The sequence below is a fragment of the Mytilus edulis genome, chromosome 2 (genome assembly GCF_963676685.1).
Source record: "Mytilus edulis chromosome 2, xbMytEdul2.2, whole genome shotgun sequence".
Classification (NCBI taxonomy): domain Eukaryota; kingdom Metazoa; phylum Mollusca; class Bivalvia; order Mytilida; family Mytilidae; genus Mytilus; species Mytilus edulis.
In genome coordinates this window covers 103,329,739-103,350,544 of record NC_092345.1, presented here as the reverse complement: position 1 = coordinate 103,350,544, position 20,806 = coordinate 103,329,739, and the positions used below count along the sequence as shown (strand labels likewise).

At 31.2% G+C, this 20,806-nt stretch overlaps 1 protein-coding gene across 1 annotated transcript in view; it reads right to left on the bottom strand.

Moving 5' to 3' along the window:
• Positions 1-20,806, bottom strand: part of LOC139513756 (ubiquitin carboxyl-terminal hydrolase 40-like) — a 49,196-nt gene continuing 28,390 nt past the window's right edge. Inside the window, exons 21-32 of the mRNA XM_071302537.1 lie at positions 18,273-18,323; positions 17,360-17,468; positions 16,978-17,066; positions 16,133-16,256; positions 15,665-15,804; positions 14,432-14,543; positions 13,376-13,610; positions 13,072-13,137; positions 12,228-12,447; positions 6,340-6,429; positions 2,704-2,804; positions 1-1,380 (exon numbers count right to left, since the gene is read on the bottom strand). Of these exons, the coding sequence (XP_071158638.1) occupies positions 1,278-1,380; positions 2,704-2,804; positions 6,340-6,429; positions 12,228-12,447; positions 13,072-13,137; positions 13,376-13,610; positions 14,432-14,543; positions 15,665-15,804; positions 16,133-16,256; positions 16,978-17,066; positions 17,360-17,468; positions 18,273-18,323 (1,440 nt within the window). The 3' untranslated portion in view covers positions 1-1,277. The remainder of the gene's footprint in view (positions 1,381-2,703; positions 2,805-6,339; positions 6,430-12,227; positions 12,448-13,071; positions 13,138-13,375; positions 13,611-14,431; positions 14,544-15,664; positions 15,805-16,132; positions 16,257-16,977; positions 17,067-17,359; positions 17,469-18,272; positions 18,324-20,806) is intronic.

Below are 20,806 nucleotides of genomic sequence, written 5' to 3'. Positions count from 1 at the left end.
ATCAATTTAGATGTTTTATTGAAACAGTTCAACAATTTAACAATCAACAATTTGTTTGTTATAAAAATGTATATCACAAAATTCTAACAACCATGAAAATTCTTCTTTTCATATAACCTTCAAATTATAAGAGTAAACAGACCTGTATTCAATTATAAGAAATACTTATAAAATACAAAATGTAGTTAAATAAAAATGTCCCAGTTGTTCAAGTTTAAAATTGATTGATATACCGGTACCATTATTTGATTTTTCATTATAAGTGGAAAACATTTCAGCTAATATCAGGAAATACTAAACTGTATTTGATAATTAAGACATATAACAAATGTGTAACAAGAGAAGATAAACTTAAAATTTGAGTTAACTATAAACCTCACAAGAACTTTTCTGATATTTCATTTTACTATTTTTAGATAAACATGTTCAACAATATTTTATTTTATAGTTAGAGTATTGCATCCATAGGCATTTTAATTATTTTTTTTATCAACTTCCTTTAAAATGATTTGTTTACCACCTACCTATCACCACTGTCCCAAGTTCAGGGAAGGGCTTACCTCTCACAACCATATTTAACCCTGCCTAATTTGCTGTGCCTGTCCAGTCAAAAGTTTGTTGTTAATTGTAGTCTATCATATTGAGTTTAAGATTTTTAGTAAATTGTATTTTTATAAATAGGGCTGTTGGTTTTCACATTTTACTTGTCATACGTTTTAAAATGTGTGGGCCTTTTATAGATTACTATACATCGTAGGTTTTGCTCATTGTTGAAGGCAGCACAGTGTCATTGAGTTGCTTACATCTTTGTCATAATGGATAGTCATCTAAATGAAAATTATACCACAACTCTTATTTTCATTCTGATAAAGAAACAATATAGTAACAGAGAATTGCTTAACCAGAGACAACGTTTTTTTAGAAAATAATTGTTTTATATACCGTACACTAATCATAATCCATGCTTCTGTTACAAGAACAATATTCTGTTCAACAGAAATATTACTTAAAACTATGTCAACTAATCATAAACTACTACTCCCACATTTTCAGTCTGATACACAGTGTGATCAGATGCTTGCAACAAAGTATTCAATCAGGTTGTTGTTATGTACAAAAATAAAGACATTCTAGTCAACATTCAGTAACATAAAAAAAAATACAAAAAACTTTTCATAAATCATCAATGTTGGTATGAGAAGTGACTCCTCTGATATCTTATTACTGAATATTGCAATTTCTACTAAGAACAACACTTTTTGTTTTAATTTTATGAGTTATCTAAAGTCGTCCACTTTTATTGTCAGTGATACTTCAGGTCTACGAGACTGAGACAGTGTACTATCTAAGGCATCTTGGTTCTTTTTTCTTTCTTGTCTCCTGAAACACAAATACAATAATTGCATCTGGGAATAATGATAAAACATTGGTTTAAACACCTTAATTGTTATCCTATATCAATCTGCTAGATACCCATCCTTTTCCTAATGAAAAATCTTCCCACAAGATTAAAAAATAAATAAGTGTTTATCTCCAAATAAATTCCAATAATTCTGCAACATAGTCCCAAAGTATACAGACACTGACAAAGTCAGTATAGATTATAACATGCCCTTTTCCATATTGGCCCTGGTATCATCCCGAGACTCCCATATCGGTCTCAAGGCTTTAGCCGAGGGCCGATATGGGTCGAGGGATGATACCAGGGCCAATATGGAAAAGACATGTTATAATCTATTTATCACATATTAAAGTTTTGCAGAGAGGAGAAAAAAGTTCAATTACAACACCGTCATTGCTCGCCAGTGTTGTTAAGGACGCAATGACGTCACGTCATTTGGAATCAGGGCACAATATCAATATCTCTTTTTGCCCCGGGCAATTTTGAGGTTATTGCATATGCAAAACTGAAGGTATTCATTACAAATATGTGATAAATCCTAATATTCCAGTAATTTTTTCACCTTAAAATTGTGTTTGATACATTACTAGACATAACTATCTAGACAATTATTGTTCTTTACCATTTCAATACTTATATTTTGGCATTTCAAAAGGTCATGCTTTTCTCAAAATAATGCCTTTATTCTTAATCCATTAAAGGGGCATTAGCTGTCAAATTCATGTTCCTCGATTTGACTTAAAATTCTCATATTTGACTTATAACATACTAAAATGTATATCCACATTTAAAAAAAAATCTATAAGAAACAATTTACAATGCATGGGCTTTATAATATGTATCATCGTTTCTTGTATATTTGAGTCTAGACACCATCTAATTAACTATAGATGTGACCTCCAAATCTTGCAAGTGAATAATTCATCATCTATGTTTCTTAGCTTGTTTTGATAAAACTGAATGAAACTGGCTGCTAAAAACGAATTATTATTTCACTATTTCACTTTCATTAATGATTCAACAAAAAAATATCATATTTTGATTGTATTCATCCACTTTATACCCATCCATATTAAAGGCATTCTTATATACATCTTAGTCAGAGGGAACATAGTTTATAATATAAGTTGACATAGGGACTTTAATTAACTTATTTTTAGACTATATTCATTTCAACTGAGTATTGCACCTGTTGTGGTCAATAGAATTCTTAGTTACACACAAATAATATAATCTATCTGTGTCTGGCTGTTTTTCAATATTGTGTTTTTAAGATCATTTGAAATTTTGCCTTTGCTTACTGTTTTTTCTTTTCCTCTGCCTGTTTCTGTAACTCTATTTTGCCTTGGTCATCTTCAATTGTACAATAATCGTCTTTTCTTTCATATTCCAACTGTAAATTCTGAAAGAATTAATAACATTAAATAATCATAAAATCTTATGACATCAAATAATCTGAATTGTTATTCAGAAGCAGGACAGACTTTATGCACATATCTCTGAAAACCATAAGCATCTGCTCTCTCAGGTAGGGACTAAAAAAGGCCAGTAACACATGTTATCTGATTCTTTAAAAAAAAGTTTTATCAACATTGAAATTTCTTATTTAACCAACCTTTAACTTTCTTAGACCTAATCTATTGGGTACTTTAAACAAAAAATATTCTAAGGAAGTTCTACTTAAATCCATTACCGCTGAGAGGGATATAAATTTTATCAATTCTTGCATTCATGCAATTTACATTTCCTTTTTGCATATAACAAAGTGTAGAACATAAAAATCTATTTTTTGATGAAAATAATCCTTTTATCCACAAACTTTCTGATGAACAGAGGTTACAGGCAGATGGTAATTTGAATACTAATGAATGCTTAAAAACATTGAAAAATATGAAAAATGGTAAATCTCCAGGGATGGATGGATTTACAACAGAATTTTATAATTTTTTTTGGATAGACCTCCATGAGTTTATTATAAAATCTTTTAATTATAGCTTAGAAACTGGATCTTTTTCGGTTAGTCAGAAACAAGGAGTAATAACATGCATTCCAAAAGAGGGTAAATCAAAATTTCAATTAAAAAACTGGAGACCTATCACTTTATTAAATGTTGATACAAAAATTGCATCAGCTGCATTAGCAAATAGAATAAAACCTTTTCTTGGGGATATAATTAGTGAAACACAGCAAGGTTTCATAAAGGGAAGGTATATTGGAGAATGTACCAGGCTTATTTTTGACATTATGGAAAAGGCAGAAGATGATAATCTACCAGGTCTTTTACTTTTATTAGATTTTGAGAAAGCTTTTGATACTCTTGAGTGGTCATTTATAGACTTGGCTTTGTCTTTTCTAGGATATGGTCCTATTTTTTGTAGATGGGTCAAGACCTTATATTCAGAATCTCAGAGCTGTATTATAAATAATGGACATTGCTCTCAATTTTTTAATATTGGTCGGGGTGTTAGACAAGGTGATCCTCTATCTCCATATCTCTTTATATTATCTTTAGAGATTATGAGTGCTGCACTTAAAAATAACCCAGATATAAATGGTATGAAAATAAATGATTCTGAGTATCTACTAAGCCAGTATGCAGATGACTCATGTCTCTTATTAGACGAGGATGAGAAATCTTTAGATAAATGTTTATATACTTTAGAAAAATTTTCTGAGTGTGCGGGACTTAGGGCTAATTTTGATAAAACGGAAGCCATATGGATTGGGTCAAAGATTCACTCAAGGGATAAACTAACAACTACAAGAAATTTGAACTGGAATCATTCAGGAAAATTTTAACTTTTAGGAATAAAATTTGATCTGTTCAGCGAAAATAAAACGCTTGTAAATTTTGAAGAAAAAATAAAAAAAATACAGAGCCTGCTAAATTCCTGGGTTTATAGAGATTTAACATATATGGGAAAGATCACTGTCATTAAATCGCTAGCTCTACCTATTCTAATTCAATCATTGACAGTTTTGCCAAATCCTCCGGATGATAAAATAAAAGAAATTCAAAATATTTTTTTTAGTTTCTTGTGGTCAGGAAAACCAGACAAGATTAAAAGAAAAGTTATGATAGGGTTATTTGAAAATGGGGGGTTGAAAATGCCAGATATAAGATCCTTTTGTTATTCATTAAAGATGACATGGATAAATAAACTTTTAGACCCCTTGAATATATCCCATGGAAAACATTGTTAATAGATCAATACAACAGATTAGGAGCAGACAAAATATGGTTGATGACCCCTGATGGTATCCAAAAGATTTCTTCAAATTTTAATAATTTCTGGAAAGATATTTTACTAAACTGGAATATCCTAAACACTGTCACTAATGGCACTGCTGAAGGGATCATGAAACAATCCATATGGCTAAACAAGAGTTTGAAAATTAATAATAAAACTGTCTTTTACCAGAGGTGGGTTGAATCAGGAGTTTTCTTTATAGGTGATTTACTTGATGAAAACAGTAATTTTTTTTACTTTAAAAGAATTCTGCGAAAAATATAATCTTAATATTAATTTCTTGGAATACCATTCTTTGCTGCATATGATACCAAAAGACTGGAAAAATTTAATCACTACTTCAGAGAAAATTACTCACATATCTAACGATAAATTTGAATTTATAAAAAACAATAAAAAGTCATGTCAGTTCTTTTATAAAAAATTCTTGTCAATGTACACAGAACGTCCTATAAAACAAGAAGACAAAATGTGTAAGGAACTAGGCACTCACATAGAAAATTGGGATTTCATTTATAGTTTACCCTTCTGATGCACTAAAAACAACAAATTTAGTATGTTCCAGTTTAAGATTTTACATAGAACTCTCGCTACAAATGCATTATTGCAGAAATACGGGTTAAAAGAAACTAACTTATGTAGTTTCTGTAACGAAACTAAAGAAACTATAAGTCACCTTTTCTGGGAATGTATGCTAGTTAGAAATTTGTGGTTAGAAATTGCAGCACTTTTTCTAGTTGAAAATAATTTAACTTTAATTCTTAATGTGGAAAATATTGTTCTTGGGTCAGAGTCTTGGGATATTTCCGTAAACTTATTCACTATTCTGGTTAAATATTATATTTATACATGTCGCTTTAATACTTCATTATCGACTCTTAAAGGTGTCATAGCTATGATTAAAAATTCCTACCAAATAGAAAAAATATCTACCTCCTTTTACAGATCCCCTAGAGCAAGAGAGAAATTTGATAGTAAATGGGAATTAATTAAAAACTTAGTTCACATGTGAGGAGAGATCTTTCTATTTATGTACTTACTTAAGGCTTTATAATAGTTCATGTAGAATTAATAATATGTTGATGCACATCACAACTGGACAGTGATTTGTGTGCATCTTAAAAGTACTATCTATGTTTATTGCTATTGTTATATATATATATATATTGATATACTAGTTTTTGTTTGATTGTATTTGAATTATCTCCCCTTGACTTAGGCTGACATTTATTATGTGACTCTGTCCAACATGTTGTCCAACATGTTATCTGTTAATGATCTCTGGTGGCCTCTCCTGGTACCTCTCATGTTGTACATCACTGTATATAGGCAGTGATGCATGTGGCTATAGGAGAAGGCTGATGCAATCATTAACCTTATCAGCATATTCAGGTATTCTAACCCAGAGTGATAAAGGATGTGTATGATCCAGTAGAAAATTTAGAACAATTAGCATAACTAACTTTTTAATTTTAGACTGTTATTGAAAAATTTAATATCATTATATGTATTATGAATTAATTATATAATTATGTATCACAATATATACTTGGTGTATTTTCAGATGAAATAAAAATAAATTACAAAAAAAAGTGTAGCACTGTTATATAGTATTCCTGTCATATACAGAACTGATTTGCCTATCATATAGAGCAGTAATTTTGCTCATAATTCAATATAGTTTACCTTAATGCCTATAACATCACCATCTTGTAGATTATAAGGGCCGTGTCGTAGGTTAGTTTTCTGTGCTTTCTTTTTGCCTTTACCACCTGACTAGAAAGATAAAAACAATATGTTCATCAATTTAATCATAAAAAATTTCCAACACTGAATTGCTATTCATTATATTTTTATGCAAAACTAAAAACTTATTCAACAAAATTGAGAATTTTCTCATGTTCGTTCAAAATACACATACTAGAATTCAAGAGTAAAGCCCCATTGGAATTGGTCAAGAAATAAGAAATTTATACAAGAATTTTTCCTCTCTGATTTGCACGATTTCCTTATTAATGCAGGAACTGGCGTGTTATTCTCATACTTGCCTCTCTTTAATAACATTCATTATCGCCAACATAGCTTTTTTGTTCGGTGATGACATAGGAAAAAAAAGTCTGATAAAATGGGAAAACAATATCTGAAATCACTCATTAAAGCTCGCAATGAGTTGTTGCATGTTAATGTCTTAATCATTTTTAATGTATGAAAGTTTGAAATTGTGTCAAGTTTTGTAAATATGTATTTTTAGAAAAAGTCTATGTTTATATGTGTAATCTTTTAAAAATGTCCAGGACATCACCACATACTTTGTCCAGGACATCACAACATACTTTGTCCAGGACATCACAACATTCTTTTACGGTTTCTTTATTCATTTTTATAAATTTTTATTGTCAAATGTTGGATTTTAAAAGAAATAGATTTACAAATATATTGACATTTTTAATGATAGTGATGTTTTTATTTATGTACACTGTATTTATTGGATTTATAGTTTGTATGAAGCAAACACTAATTCCCTGTTGGTGTTTGCCCCTGATGTAAAGGGGTAGTTTCTCAATAAATAAACTAGAGGCTCTAAAGAGCCTGTGTCGCTCACCTTGGTCTATGTGCATATTAAAGAGGGGGGGGGCAAGGGGGGTCCCCATAACAGCAAAACAGTGAATTGATTTGGTGAAAAACAGATAACAAGGAATTGAAAAGGGACAATAACAGATAACAGTAAATGAAATATGAAAATAAATCTGTCCAGGACCAATCCGGTAGATGACTCGTAGATCTTAGTATATAACTTGTGGTATGGACCTAGAAAATTGTAGTTTGTGTAAACAAGACGTTTCGGCTGTTGAGGCAGTTCTGCCTTGGTTGATTTTTTTCCCGTAACTTGTACAATAAGTTATAGTATGGATGTTGAATTTTTCTGAACGAAATTACTAGTTTCTGTTTTTGATATACGGATATTTTTAATCTAGAGCATTTGAGGGATCAATTTTTAATGATTTAGTTTTTTTTTATTTAATTTTTGAAAGTGCAGCCAGTGAAACTTTATTATCAATTTGATTTTTAGATTTTTTATTTCTGAAAAGCAATATATATACATTTGTACTTTACAAGTAATAAAAAAAAACATTGATGCACAATATATTTTTTTTATTTAATGACCTCATGATAAAACTTACTTATAAAATACAAAAATACCCAGATCAGTGGAGACAGGACATGTAACTGACACACGCATGCCAGTTATGGTTATTCTGATAATAGAAATTGACTCAAGTGACAATTCTGATAGTAAAATAGAAATTGGACCTAGTGAAAATTTGGATGACACCAAGTGAAACACCAATCATACATCTTATGTATGGAAAATTTGGATACAGCATTGTAGAAGCTGTAGGATTTTTAAAAGGGTATTTGTCGAAAAATTAAACTGAAGACACATCTTTATTTGCATCAATGGTTTCTAAGCTTCAATTTTCGCCATGTGAAGCAGTTAAAAAGCTTTTAAAAATATGGTGGTCAGGGTTCTCTTTCATTTAAATGAAAAGAGAGGGAGTAGCACTTATAATATAAATGCTAAAAGAAAAAGATGTATAATTCCCAAAGCCATAATTCAAACCCATACCACTTAGTAATGTAAAACAATTCAAGGGAGAAAACTAACTGCCTAATTTATCCACACAATAGTGAACGAGAAACTTAGTAACACAGTAACAAACTACAACCACTGAATCCAGGCTCCTGACTTGGAAATAGGCACATACAGAATGTGACTGCGTCAACTTAAGCATGCTAGTTGGTGTCCAATCCTCCCCTAATCAGGGACAGTGGTGTAATAGTACAGCATAAAGATTATTATGTGGTCATTGAATAAAAAAAAATCTAGAGGGTGTACCAATGCTTTTTTTATAACAAAATCCATACTATAAGTTATTGTACAAGTAATAAGTGAATTATAATTTGTACAAAATGCTACATATAAAAAAGAAGATGTGGTATGATTGCCAATGAGACAACTATCCACAAAAGACCAAAATGACACAGACATTAACAACTATAGGTCACCGTACGGCCTTCAACAATGAGCAAAGCCCATACCGCATAGTCAGCTATAATAGGCCCCGATAAGACAATGTAAAACAATTCAAACGAGAAAACTAACGGCCTTATTTATGTAAAAAAATGAATGAAAAACAAATATGTAACACATAAACAAACGACATGTTCACAGACAACGGAATTTATTACAAAGGATAATAATAAAATATACTGGAATGGTCCTGGATCCAATTGATTTTAATATGTTTATGTGATGTATGTTACTGAAATTCTTCTGCAAATACAGGGCCACCCGATATTACCAGTAGAAAGACCCCAATAGATATACATTGTAAGAAGATGTGGTAAGCGTGCCAATGAGACTATTATCCATTCAAATCACAATTTTCAATTATCTTCAATTTCTACGGAAGATTGGCTGTCAAAATGCTAACATTCCAATTTTCAATAACAGTTAACAGCAAATATATTCTCACAATAACAGATAACAAAATAGATAATAGTCCTATAACAGCTAACAAAGAATAAGACAATAACAGCTAACAGTAAATATATTTTCAGAATAACAGATAACATAGAATTAAAATGCCCCATAACAGCATAACAGTTAAACCCCTTGCCCCCCCTCATTAAACAAAGGACACAGATGGATTCATGACAAAATTGTGTTTTGCTGATAGTGATGTGTTTGTAGATCTTACTTTACTGAACATTCTTGGTACTTAGAATTTTCTCTATCTATAATAAACTTGGACCTTTAGATACAGTGAAAAATATTTTGTAAAAATTTACAAAAATTTACCAAATTAGTGAAAATTGTTAAAAATTGAATAAAATGGGCAACAACTCCTTAAGGGGTCAACTGACGATTTTGGTCATGTTGACTTATTTCTAGATCTTACTTAGCTGAACATTATTGCTGTTTACAAGTTATCTCTATCTATAACAATATTCAAGATAATAACCAAAAACAGCAAAATTTCCTTAAAATTACTAATTCAGGGGCAGCAACCCAACAACAGGTTATCCGATTTATCTGAAAATTTCAGGGCAGATAGATCTTGACCTGTTTTACAAGTTTACCCCATGTCAGATTTGCTCTAAATGCTTTGGTTTTTGAGTTATAAGCCAAAAACTGCATTTTACCCCTATGTTCTATTTTTAGCCATGGCGGCCATCTTGGATGGTTGGCCGGGTCACCGGACACATTTTTTAAACAAGATACCCCAATGATGATTTTGGCCAAGTTTGGTGTAATTTGACCAAGTAGTTTCAGAGGAGAAGATGTAAAAGATTACTAAGATTTACGAAAAATGGTTAAAAATTGACTATTAAGGGCAATAACTCCTAAAGGGGTCAACTGACCATTTCGGTCATGTTGACTTATTTGTAAATCTTTTTTTGCTGAACATTATTGCTGTGTACAGTTTATCTCTATCTATAATAATATTCAAGATAATAACCAAAAACAGCAAAATTTCATTAAAATTACTTATTCTGGGGCAGCAACCCAAAACTGGGTTGTCCAATTCATCTGAAAATTTCAGGGCAGGTAGATCTTGACCTGATAAACAAATTTACCTATGTCAGATTTACTCTAAATGCTTTGGTTTTTGAGTTATAAGCCAAAAACTGCATTTTACCCAAGGTTCTATTTTTAGCCATGGCGGCCATCTTGATTGGATGGCTGGGTCACTGGACACATTTTTCAAACTACATACCCCAATGATGGTTGTGGCCAAGTTTGGATTGATTTGGCCAAGTAGTTTCAGAGGAGAAGATTTTTGTAAAAGATTACTAAGATTTACGAAAAATGGTTAAAAATTGACTATAAAGGGCATTAACTCCTAAAGGGGTCAACTGACCGTTTCGGTCATGTTGACTTATTTGTAAATATTACTTTGCTGAACATTATTGCTGTTTACAGTTTATCTCTATCTATAATAATATTCAAGATAATAACCAAAAACAGCAAAATTTCCTTTAAATTACTAATTCAGGGGCAGCAACCCAACAACAGGTTATCCGATTTATCTGAAAATTTCAGGGCAGATAGATCTTGACCTGTTACACAAGTTTACCCCATGTCAGATTTGCTCTAAATGCTTTGGTTTTTGAGTTATAAGCCAAAAACTGCATTTTACCCCTATGTTCTATTTTTAGCCATGGCGGCTATCTTGGATGGTTGGCCGGGTCACCGGACACATTTTTTAAACTAGATACCCCAATGATGATTTTGGCCAAGTTTGGTGTAATTTGGCCCAGTAGTTTCAGAGGAGAAGATTTTTGTAAAAGTTAACGACGCCGGACGACAGACGACGGACGCCAAGTGATGGGAAAAGCTCACTTGGCCCTTTGGATCAGGTGAGCTAAAAATATTAAAGAACCTTAGTGAGCACTCTCACATACCCCACGTCCCCACATTGTCATTGGAGAAATTAAATAAGTATAAGGAAAAAAAATTGTATAAGAAAAAATACTGAATAATAATTTCCTGTCAATATACACATCTACATAGTATGTCCTTATTATCTACAAAATTTCATGAAATTCTGTTGTGTGTTTTCAGAGGAGTTGAGATGACAAACTGTTGCAGAAGTACATTGAAGCAAATAAGTTCAAAGGGGAATAACTCCTAGAAAAAAATTGAATCGTAATTTCCTGTTGATATGCACATCTACGTAGTATGTCCTTATTATCAACAAAGTTTCATGAAATTCTGTTGTGTGGTTTCAGAGGAGTTGAGATGACAAACTGTTGAAGTAGTACCTTAAAGCAAATAAGTTCAAAGAGGTGTAACTCCTAGAAAAAAAATTGAATCGTGATTTCCTGTCGATATGCACATCTACATAGTATGTCCTTATTATCTGAAAAGGTTTCATGAAATTCTGTTGTGTGGTTTCAGAGGAGTTGCGATGACAAACTGTTGCAGTAGTACATTAAAGTAAATAAGTTCAAAGGGGCGTAACTCCCAGAAAAAAAATTGGATCGCAATTTCCCGTCGATATGCACAACTACATAGTATGTCCTGATTATCTGAAAAGGTTTCGTGAAATTCTGTTGTGTGGTTTGAGAGGAGTTGCGATGACAAGAAACAGGACTGATGGACGGACGGACTGACGGACGGACTGATGGGTCAAAAACATTATACCCTCCACAACTTCGTTGCATGGGGTATAAAAAATATATATATACAAAGTATTAGAAAAGTATTGTTTTTGGACCATTTTTGGCTCTTATATCCTAAACAGTTAGGGCAATCATCCCCAACCTTCCTTTTGTGGTTTAAAAACTTGCGTTTAAATTTCATAGAGATCCATTCACTTAAACTAAAGTCATTGTCTGGAAACTAAGTGTCTTCTAACAACACAAACATCGAGGACGGCATGATACCAATAAACGACGGCACATTTTTCTTGCTGTGCTATAAAGTTATGCAAAAAACATCTAGATAGCAATTTAGTCACCACATTTCAAGTTGTTATCTAAATGGTCCACAGTCTATAACTAACCTTGTTTGGACCCTCTCTAATAATTAACCAATCAAATCTCTTTGAGAAATGTTTAGCCATGCCTAGATGATCTTGTGGTATAAATAGTCTATCTGCTATGGTTTTCTCTAGGCTATTTATAGATGGTCCCTGTGACGTGTCCCAGATTATTTCTACAGGTGGAAGGTATTCTTTAGTATTAGGAATTCTCTGTTTAATGTATAAAACTATCTGGTTTACACTGAAATTATAAACATATGGATGCTTTACTTGTTTTTAATGTAAAAAATTATCCATAGAATAACTGGTCCTAAAATTTGATTGTCTAAAAATATTCAATATGCAATGGAAACAGACACCAATGTGTATAGAGCATGAGTGATATATCACTGTTGTTCTATCAAAAGATAAATATTTTTCTTTATTTGAATTTTTGGATAAGTTATTCCTTACTATGTTGACCTTTGAAATGAATTAAATTGAAATTGTTACGAACTAGGTCTATTTCTACAAGTTCTCATTATGTTTTTTTAAAAGCAACTTCAATGACATTATCTGAACCACAATTATTTTTGTATGAGGAGTGAAATACAAGATTCAGTTTGAAAGTGTAATACCTACTTTTAGTCAACATGGAAATCTAACCTCTTTCATTGCAATGAGATTAAATAGTTAGTTCCCTACGAAATTAAATCCAGAAATATTTTGTTTTATCATAAAACCTTACCTTTACCAGATATGTACTATATCAGTAAGCTTTTAACAAATCTTTGATAGCAGTTGATATTAATGCACAGATTTTAAAATGATGTCAACAGAAATTCATTAATTGAATAGACCTGTAAGTTTTATATTTACATCTTACTTTAAATTCTCCTCTTCATCCAGTATCTGTACTGCCACTCTATTACAAGACTTCACTTTAAGCTTCCTAAAATAAATAAAATGTCCTTAATAAAACTTAGTTGAAAAACACTTTATAACAGTACAATTACTAATAAAAGTTTTTTGTTGGATCTCAATCACTTTTAACAGTACCCAAAGTAGCAAAGATATTTTGACACTAATTTAAACAAGAGCATCAATATACTAAATTGAAACCTGAACTGAGAGAATCCTACAAATTAGAATCATAAGTTTATCCTACAAACGGATAATGTAAAACGTACTGCAGTGTTTGACTGGTCCCTTTTAATACTATAGACAGGTACCCAGATTCCACCATTGTAACTCTTAGAAACCCCTGTGTTGGTAATGATAATTCAGACAGTGAAGGTAAGGTCAATATCTGGAACTTGAACTCTTCTAAGGTCATCACTAAGGCAACTTCTATATCACCTAAGTAAACTGGTTCTTCTGATGTTATACTGGTATCCTGAGGTTTATTGTCTGATCTGAACAAACCTGTAAATATATAACAGTTGTCAAAGATGGACAATTACTGATAAATCTTTTTTCACATATATATTATTATACACCTTATCGCTATTTGTCCGCCATTGCTGGAAATCACACAGGTTCCCGTAAAATTTTGACGTCATAAAACAAAATGTCTGACGCCACAATGGAAAAGTGATTGTTGTTGACGTCAAAAGTTCAAGCGGACGGGTCAGCCGGGAATAGCGATAAGGTGTATTGTCATTGTCATGAAATTATTTGAAATCATATTGTTTTTGTTGTATACATGTACCATCCATATCCATAATTTTGAGAATAATATTCTTATATTTTACACAACTGGTATAAACAATATGTTGACACAAAATAATAGCTAGCTTATTCTAACAACAAGGTTATATTTCAAAGGTTGAGGCCATCATAAGTAGGTAAAACAGTATTCAATCAGGACACATATGATTTCTTTGTGTTATCTTTTAGCAAGAACAGGGGTCTATTTTTCAAAATTTAGGTGGACACCATTTTTGATAGTGATTGAGGTCAACATTCATCATTTCAGAGGTCATCATAAATGTATGACATGGCTATAAGTCAGGATTTCCCCCCTCTCTTTTATCAAGTATGTAAATTTTCTACATTAAGCAACATAATTAGCATTATAATGAATCAAATAAAATACAATTGAAGTACAATGTTCTACTTTCAGTAAACCCAAAAGTTAATAACATACAAACAAATTCAATATATTTTCTCTGATTGGTTAATAATGTACATATAAATCAAAAACTCATATACGATTGGTTAATAACATGCATATAATTCAATACCTTGTATCTGATTGGTTAACCAACTGAACATTCCATTTCCTGTGTTGTTTGCTGAATCACAAAATGGTTTCCTAGGCGATGGATACAGCCAGATTGGAATTCGTACAAAACCCTGTAAAATAAAAGACATTATTAATTAACAACACTGTTATTGGACGTAATATGATGAAAACTGCCTATGCAATATAAGGTGTAAACTCGGCCAATACAGAATAACTCGGCCAATATAGATTTTTTTCTGTATTGGCCGAGTTGACGCAAATACAGGATTTCGGAATGTCTCTAGTTTTTACATCGAAAGTCACGATAAACACAAACTGAAAGTAAACAGTTGTTTGGAAGACACAGTTTTCATTTAGTCATCTTAAACATGCTGAAAATGTCAGTATGGTATATATTTCAGGCTAAAGACGGTCACATTCATTTAAAAAGCATTTTTAAAGCAGACGATGGAATTATTTCAGGTTTGGGGAACGAGTAGATTAACACAAAGTTCATTTCTTGACGACCTCATAACTTCACGATGGTACAAATAGATTTTATAATTAGTTTCTGCATAACACATGCAAATTATGGCAGTACCTTTCCAATTACTATTTATATGTTGCGTCTAAATTTTTAAAGTTGTAACACTTTATAGTGACTGAAAAGGGTAGAAAAATTCATCAGATGAGAAAATGCTGAAGACACCTGGAAACAGCACCAGATCATTATTGCATCTAATAAAAAGAAACTGAGATTTGGATAGTTCCACTTCAAGGTAAAAATATTTATCTCTTTTGAAATGAAATAAAAAAAATATTGTAACACTGTAGTTAATTAATAAAGATACTATTACGTGTATTTCTGTATTGGCCTTGTTATTGGTCCTCGGCCAGCTGTATTGGCCTTCGGCTTTGCCTCAGGCTAATACAGCAAGCCTCGGACCAATAACAAGGCCAATACAGAAATACTTACGTAATAATATCATAGCAATTTTTTTTAGAAACCTCTTGCAACTGATGTGTGTCTCTCGGGTACTGAGCATACTTTATCTGACCTTTGCAAACCAATAACTCACTAAATATTTAAAGACAGAAGTAAGGGAAGAGGCCAGGAAATGTGTTACAGCAACCTGAAAAAAGCTTACTTACTGTGGATTCATTTATTTTTGTGGGTGCTAAATCATTAGAAAGCATGTGCAAAAAAAATATGTTTATAATATACATCATATATCATTTGAAAAGTATTTACTTTTGGAGGGAGCTTTCCTTTCACAAGAAGTAAATGGTCACCATGGTTAACTAAACTCATCTCCAAGGTCAAGTCAAGGTCATCAAGTACTTCTGCTGGTTCGCCACACCAATTTGTTTTCTGTAAATGCCATTCATCATCTGTAAGACAAATGTCCAGAGAATATAATCAACAAACCAGCACTCATTATCTTAAAATAGACATGTGTACACCTAATGAAGTCTAAGGACTGTCATTTAATAAAAACAATTATACATTCGAAACATTTTATCTGAATCTAATAAAAGCCTTTAATATATTTCATGGATTTTCAAAATCATACATCCTTAACACTATGAAAAAGTAAAATACAAGATGTTTCTTAAAAAGGACATATACAGGTTTTAATATTGTATATAAACGTGTAGTTCAGTTATAACTAACCTTTCTTAAGACTAATTCATGAGTACCCTGTAAAACTAGTATTACCTGTAAACCCTGCCTTAAGGATCATACATTGTAAACAATCTCCTACAGTTGTCATTTTGTCAACAGTAACCTCCAAATCTGAAAGGTCACTTCTGAGGTCACCAGGTGTAAACGTCAAGGTCATCTGTAATTATTTATAAAGGAATTTAAAAAAATGTATTAATGTTAGTTTTTCACGGTTTTTAATTCTCAATAATAATATTATATGTAAAATATGCTACATTATATTCAATTTCTTCCAAGCAATAGGCTGTACCATGACCTATAGCGGTTAATTTTGTGTCATTTGGTCTCTTGTGGATAGGCGTCTCATTGGCAATCACACTACATCTTATCTTTTACATATATATGTATTTTATAAGAACATAATTAATATATAATATATAAAGGAATACAACATTAATTACTCCCTGCACTGACTCTGAAACTCCCCATCAATGTTTGTACATATGGAATACATGTGTATCTTTATGCATACTGATTTATCTAATTCTTTTACACAGAGATATTCTGTAAAGTGTATTACTTGCTCTTCAGGGTGACCAGACCAAAGTTCATGTTATGACTTATGAAACCTCTGACATCAAATTCAAAGCAGAAAATGTGTACAAAGTGCATATCTTTACTTAAATCAAATTCATTAGGTTTATAGTACTAAAAATGCAAAAAAATATATATGACAGTATGTTACAAATCCTGTTTTTTTTTAATGTAGTAGATTTAATTATTTTTAAAATGTAGTAGATTTTTATTATCAGACAACTGATTCTGTCTACACTTGGTGAATGTTTATTTATGAGACGATTAAACATTGTACATAGCAGGTTATTTATTTGAAGCCTTACCTGGTTAGTACTGGGGGCTGGTCCTGATTCTAATACTAAGTTACTCCCCTTGGTAATGTTGGCATCAGTCAGATTCATGTTCTCATATACTATAAATAGTTATCAAAGGTACCAGGATTATAATTTAATATATAAATTAAAGAAATTTTATACATATATAAAGAAACAGTAAACTTTTGTAAAAAAATAAAAAAAATGGTAAAAATCTCAATATATCATGTGATCAAAACATATGACAAAACACATTGATATCACAATAATTTACAAAAACAAAGCATTTTCTTCATCAATTCTGTAATGTTCCTAAATTCTATGTTTCAATTTTTCAGGAAAAGACTACGAACTTACTCAAAACCAGGTTAAAACTTTAAAAATCACTTACTAGGTGATCTTAATCCAAGTGTTTCATGGTCATGACGTAAACGACCTCCATCTATAATATCACTCATACAAAACTTAGATACTGCCATACACTTTACTTCACTTACTGTCTGAAAACATATAAATCTGTTGTATAAAATCATTTAAAAATCTGTTCATATTATTGATGGTATTTTTTTTTTACAAATGGCTGTTTCATGGTAGTAGAAAACAAATTTCACACTTCTCACTGTCACAGGCATAAGCAGATGTTCAATTTGATCTCAAACAAATGTTTAAAGTATAACATTTTGATAAACCTTTTGAAATTTAATGAAAGAAATTTGAGATCTTAAGCAGGCATATTACATTGTCTCAAAATGATAAGTTCAATAACAAATAGGATATTAAAACATAATGACATCATTTCCCTACATGTTTATCTTAGGATATTAAAACATAATGACATCATTTCCCTACATGTTTATCTTCCCAAAATGTGTTTATTAAATGGGAAACTCAGCATTTCCTTGTCTGAATGAAATCAAACTTAACTTTTGTTTTCAAAAATGAACGAAAGTATGTTTCTTCAGATAAATGTAGTATGGAATATCTAAAAGATTGTATTTATATAGAATAGCAAATCTAAGAATTCAAATATTGAAAACTATTCCACGACTGACCAAACAACACATTAATTCACAAATGCACATAACAATTGGCTTTCGAGGGGAATTGAAGTAGAAAATGTAAGGAACTACATGCATATCATTTTCTTCACATTCAAAATTTGTTTTGATGCAACGTAATTGACAACACCTATTGTTGTATGCCGTCTGAATTAAATGAGTTTATTTCACATGTGAAAGTATCAGTTTTTATTTCACTGGGATATCTCTGTTATTCATTGCAAACAATGTAATAAATAGATTTACCATGTCTGCTGTGACTTCTAATCTAATGCGCTTGTTATCATCATGTAAAATCTGTAAACATAAAAATTCAACTTTAAAATTCAAAATGGTGATTCTTGTATTCTAAATTAGAATATGCATTATAGACAATGAAGATAATACAATTTTCATAAAAAAAAAAACATTTACTTTCCTGGGTATTTTGCAGGTTTTTCTTGGTGTGGAATGAATGTGACTTGGGAAGAGTTGATATTCAGGAGTAAACATTATTAGATCCCTTTTTTGGTCTGCTGCAGTTGATAAATTAAATAATATTGGAGCAGAAACTGCATACTTTCACAAGCCACCTGAGATACCGTTGTTTACAGTGTCTTTATGTAGCTGAACTGTTACGTTTTTAATGGTATAAGGTTTTGTGGGCTATTGTTTTAATGTTTATTTCATTTTTTTGCTCTGTTACTTTACTTTGACTTTATAGTTTAAACATATTTTATTGTTCAAAATGACAAAAGGATCCGACACAAGTTTTACAACTTAGTAACGTCTTCTCCAAAACAAATACAAAATATACACATTAATTAATGAACACATCAAATATTTCATACTAACAATTAATTTAAGAATAAAGACATGAAAACAAAAGGAAACTTTTTGAATCGAATCAATGGATTTTAATCGAGTGCATCCTTTTACAGTATAAATACGACACAAACACACCGAATAGTTAGTGGAATTACCTATGCGCAAATTTTGTTCTTGTGGACATAACTTAAATAAGTGTGTGTGTTTTTCTCATAATAAAGCGTGGGATCTTAATATATTATCCAAGTTTTCGAAAAGGATGTCAGCTGCACACTGGTAAGTATAGATATGAAACTTATTCTTATATTCTTTCGTTAAAATCCATTGAATCGTTATTGATAACAAAACTTAACAGTAAATATTCATCAAGATCATTCGATTATTGTCATTACATGTATATAGAAATATCTTTAATTTCATGTGTTGTAAGCAGAATTAAGGTTGTCAATGCAGAGAAAAACGTTTGGTATTTTTTATATACCTTTGAACAGATAAACAAATAATATCATTTTCTTCAGTACGTAAAGCATCATTGCCAAATAATAATAAATCGATAGTAATATTTACATTAAAGACATTAATTCCCTTAAACATCAGATTTCTCTGAGCTGAAAAATTAATACAATATAATAGATAGTGTTCAACATTTTCATTAATAAAACCACATGAACAATTTGCATTTTGTATCAAATTTGCTTTGAACAAGTCAGCACGCAGTGCGCTACATCTGTTACGCAGCCTTGTGTATAAAACAGAATACAAACGATCTCCTAAAGAACCAAATCTCGGAGATTTATTATTTCTATAGTATAGTTTGTGCAAGGTTAATTTAAAAAAGGAAAATGTAGGAATATGTCTTATACTTAAGTCTAAAGAGTTCCACAGTGCAATAGATGACGGAAAATAAGACTGTTGATAAGCTGATAAACGATTTACGGGAATAGTAATATTTTGACTGTTACGCAAATTATAATTACAAATATCTGATACAAAATCCGGAACCAAATCGTGTAAATAATCTGGCGCTTGGTTATTTATAATCTTATAAAACATAGATAATTTTTTAACCTCCCGTCTGACGCTTAATTTTTCCCATCCCGTCTCTAAATAGATACTGTTCCGGCTAGCGTAACTTGTTAATCCCGTAACTATTCGAGCAGCCTCGATTTGGATATTTTCCAACCGATCAGAATTTGTTTGTCCACAGTTATCCCATACTTCTGATGAATACTCCAAAATTGGCCGAATAAAACTCATATAAATTTTTTCCAAATATTCCCTCTTAAGTCTAAATTTTAGTTTTCGTAAAACATTAAGCTGCTTGGAAGTTTTTTCTATCAGCCTATCAACATGCTTACTCCATTTACAATCACTACTAAATATGACACCAAGATGTTTATGCGTATGAACTGGCTCTAATGTAGTGCCATCAAAATCAAAAGAAAAATTACTTTGTATCGTTTTCATACTGAATATCATAATATCTGTTTTATTTGGGTTAAACTTCACTAGCCATCTGTTTGACCACGCATTTAAATAAACAAGATCTGTGCTGATTAAATTTTTTAAAATGGATTCATTAGGAGCAGTATGACCTATTGAAGTGTCATCTGCAAAAAGCCTCCCAAATCCAGAAAAACCATCAGCTATATCATTAATATATATCAAAAACAATAACGGTCCTAATACCGAACCCTGAGGCACACCGGCGTTTAATTTTCCAAATTTTGAAAGTGAATCTTTTAAGACAACTTTCTGAGATCGGCTACATAAGTAGCTTTTTAACCAACACAGCAAGTCTCCTTTTATACCATATTTTTCAAGTTTGTATAGTAAAGCCTTAATCCAAACCGTATCAAAAGCTTTACTTATATCAGCAAATGTAATGCTAGTAACTAGCTTATCATTTAGCGCCAATAAAATTTTGTTGTAAAGTTCAATTAATTGGTGCGTAGTGGAATATCCTGGAATAA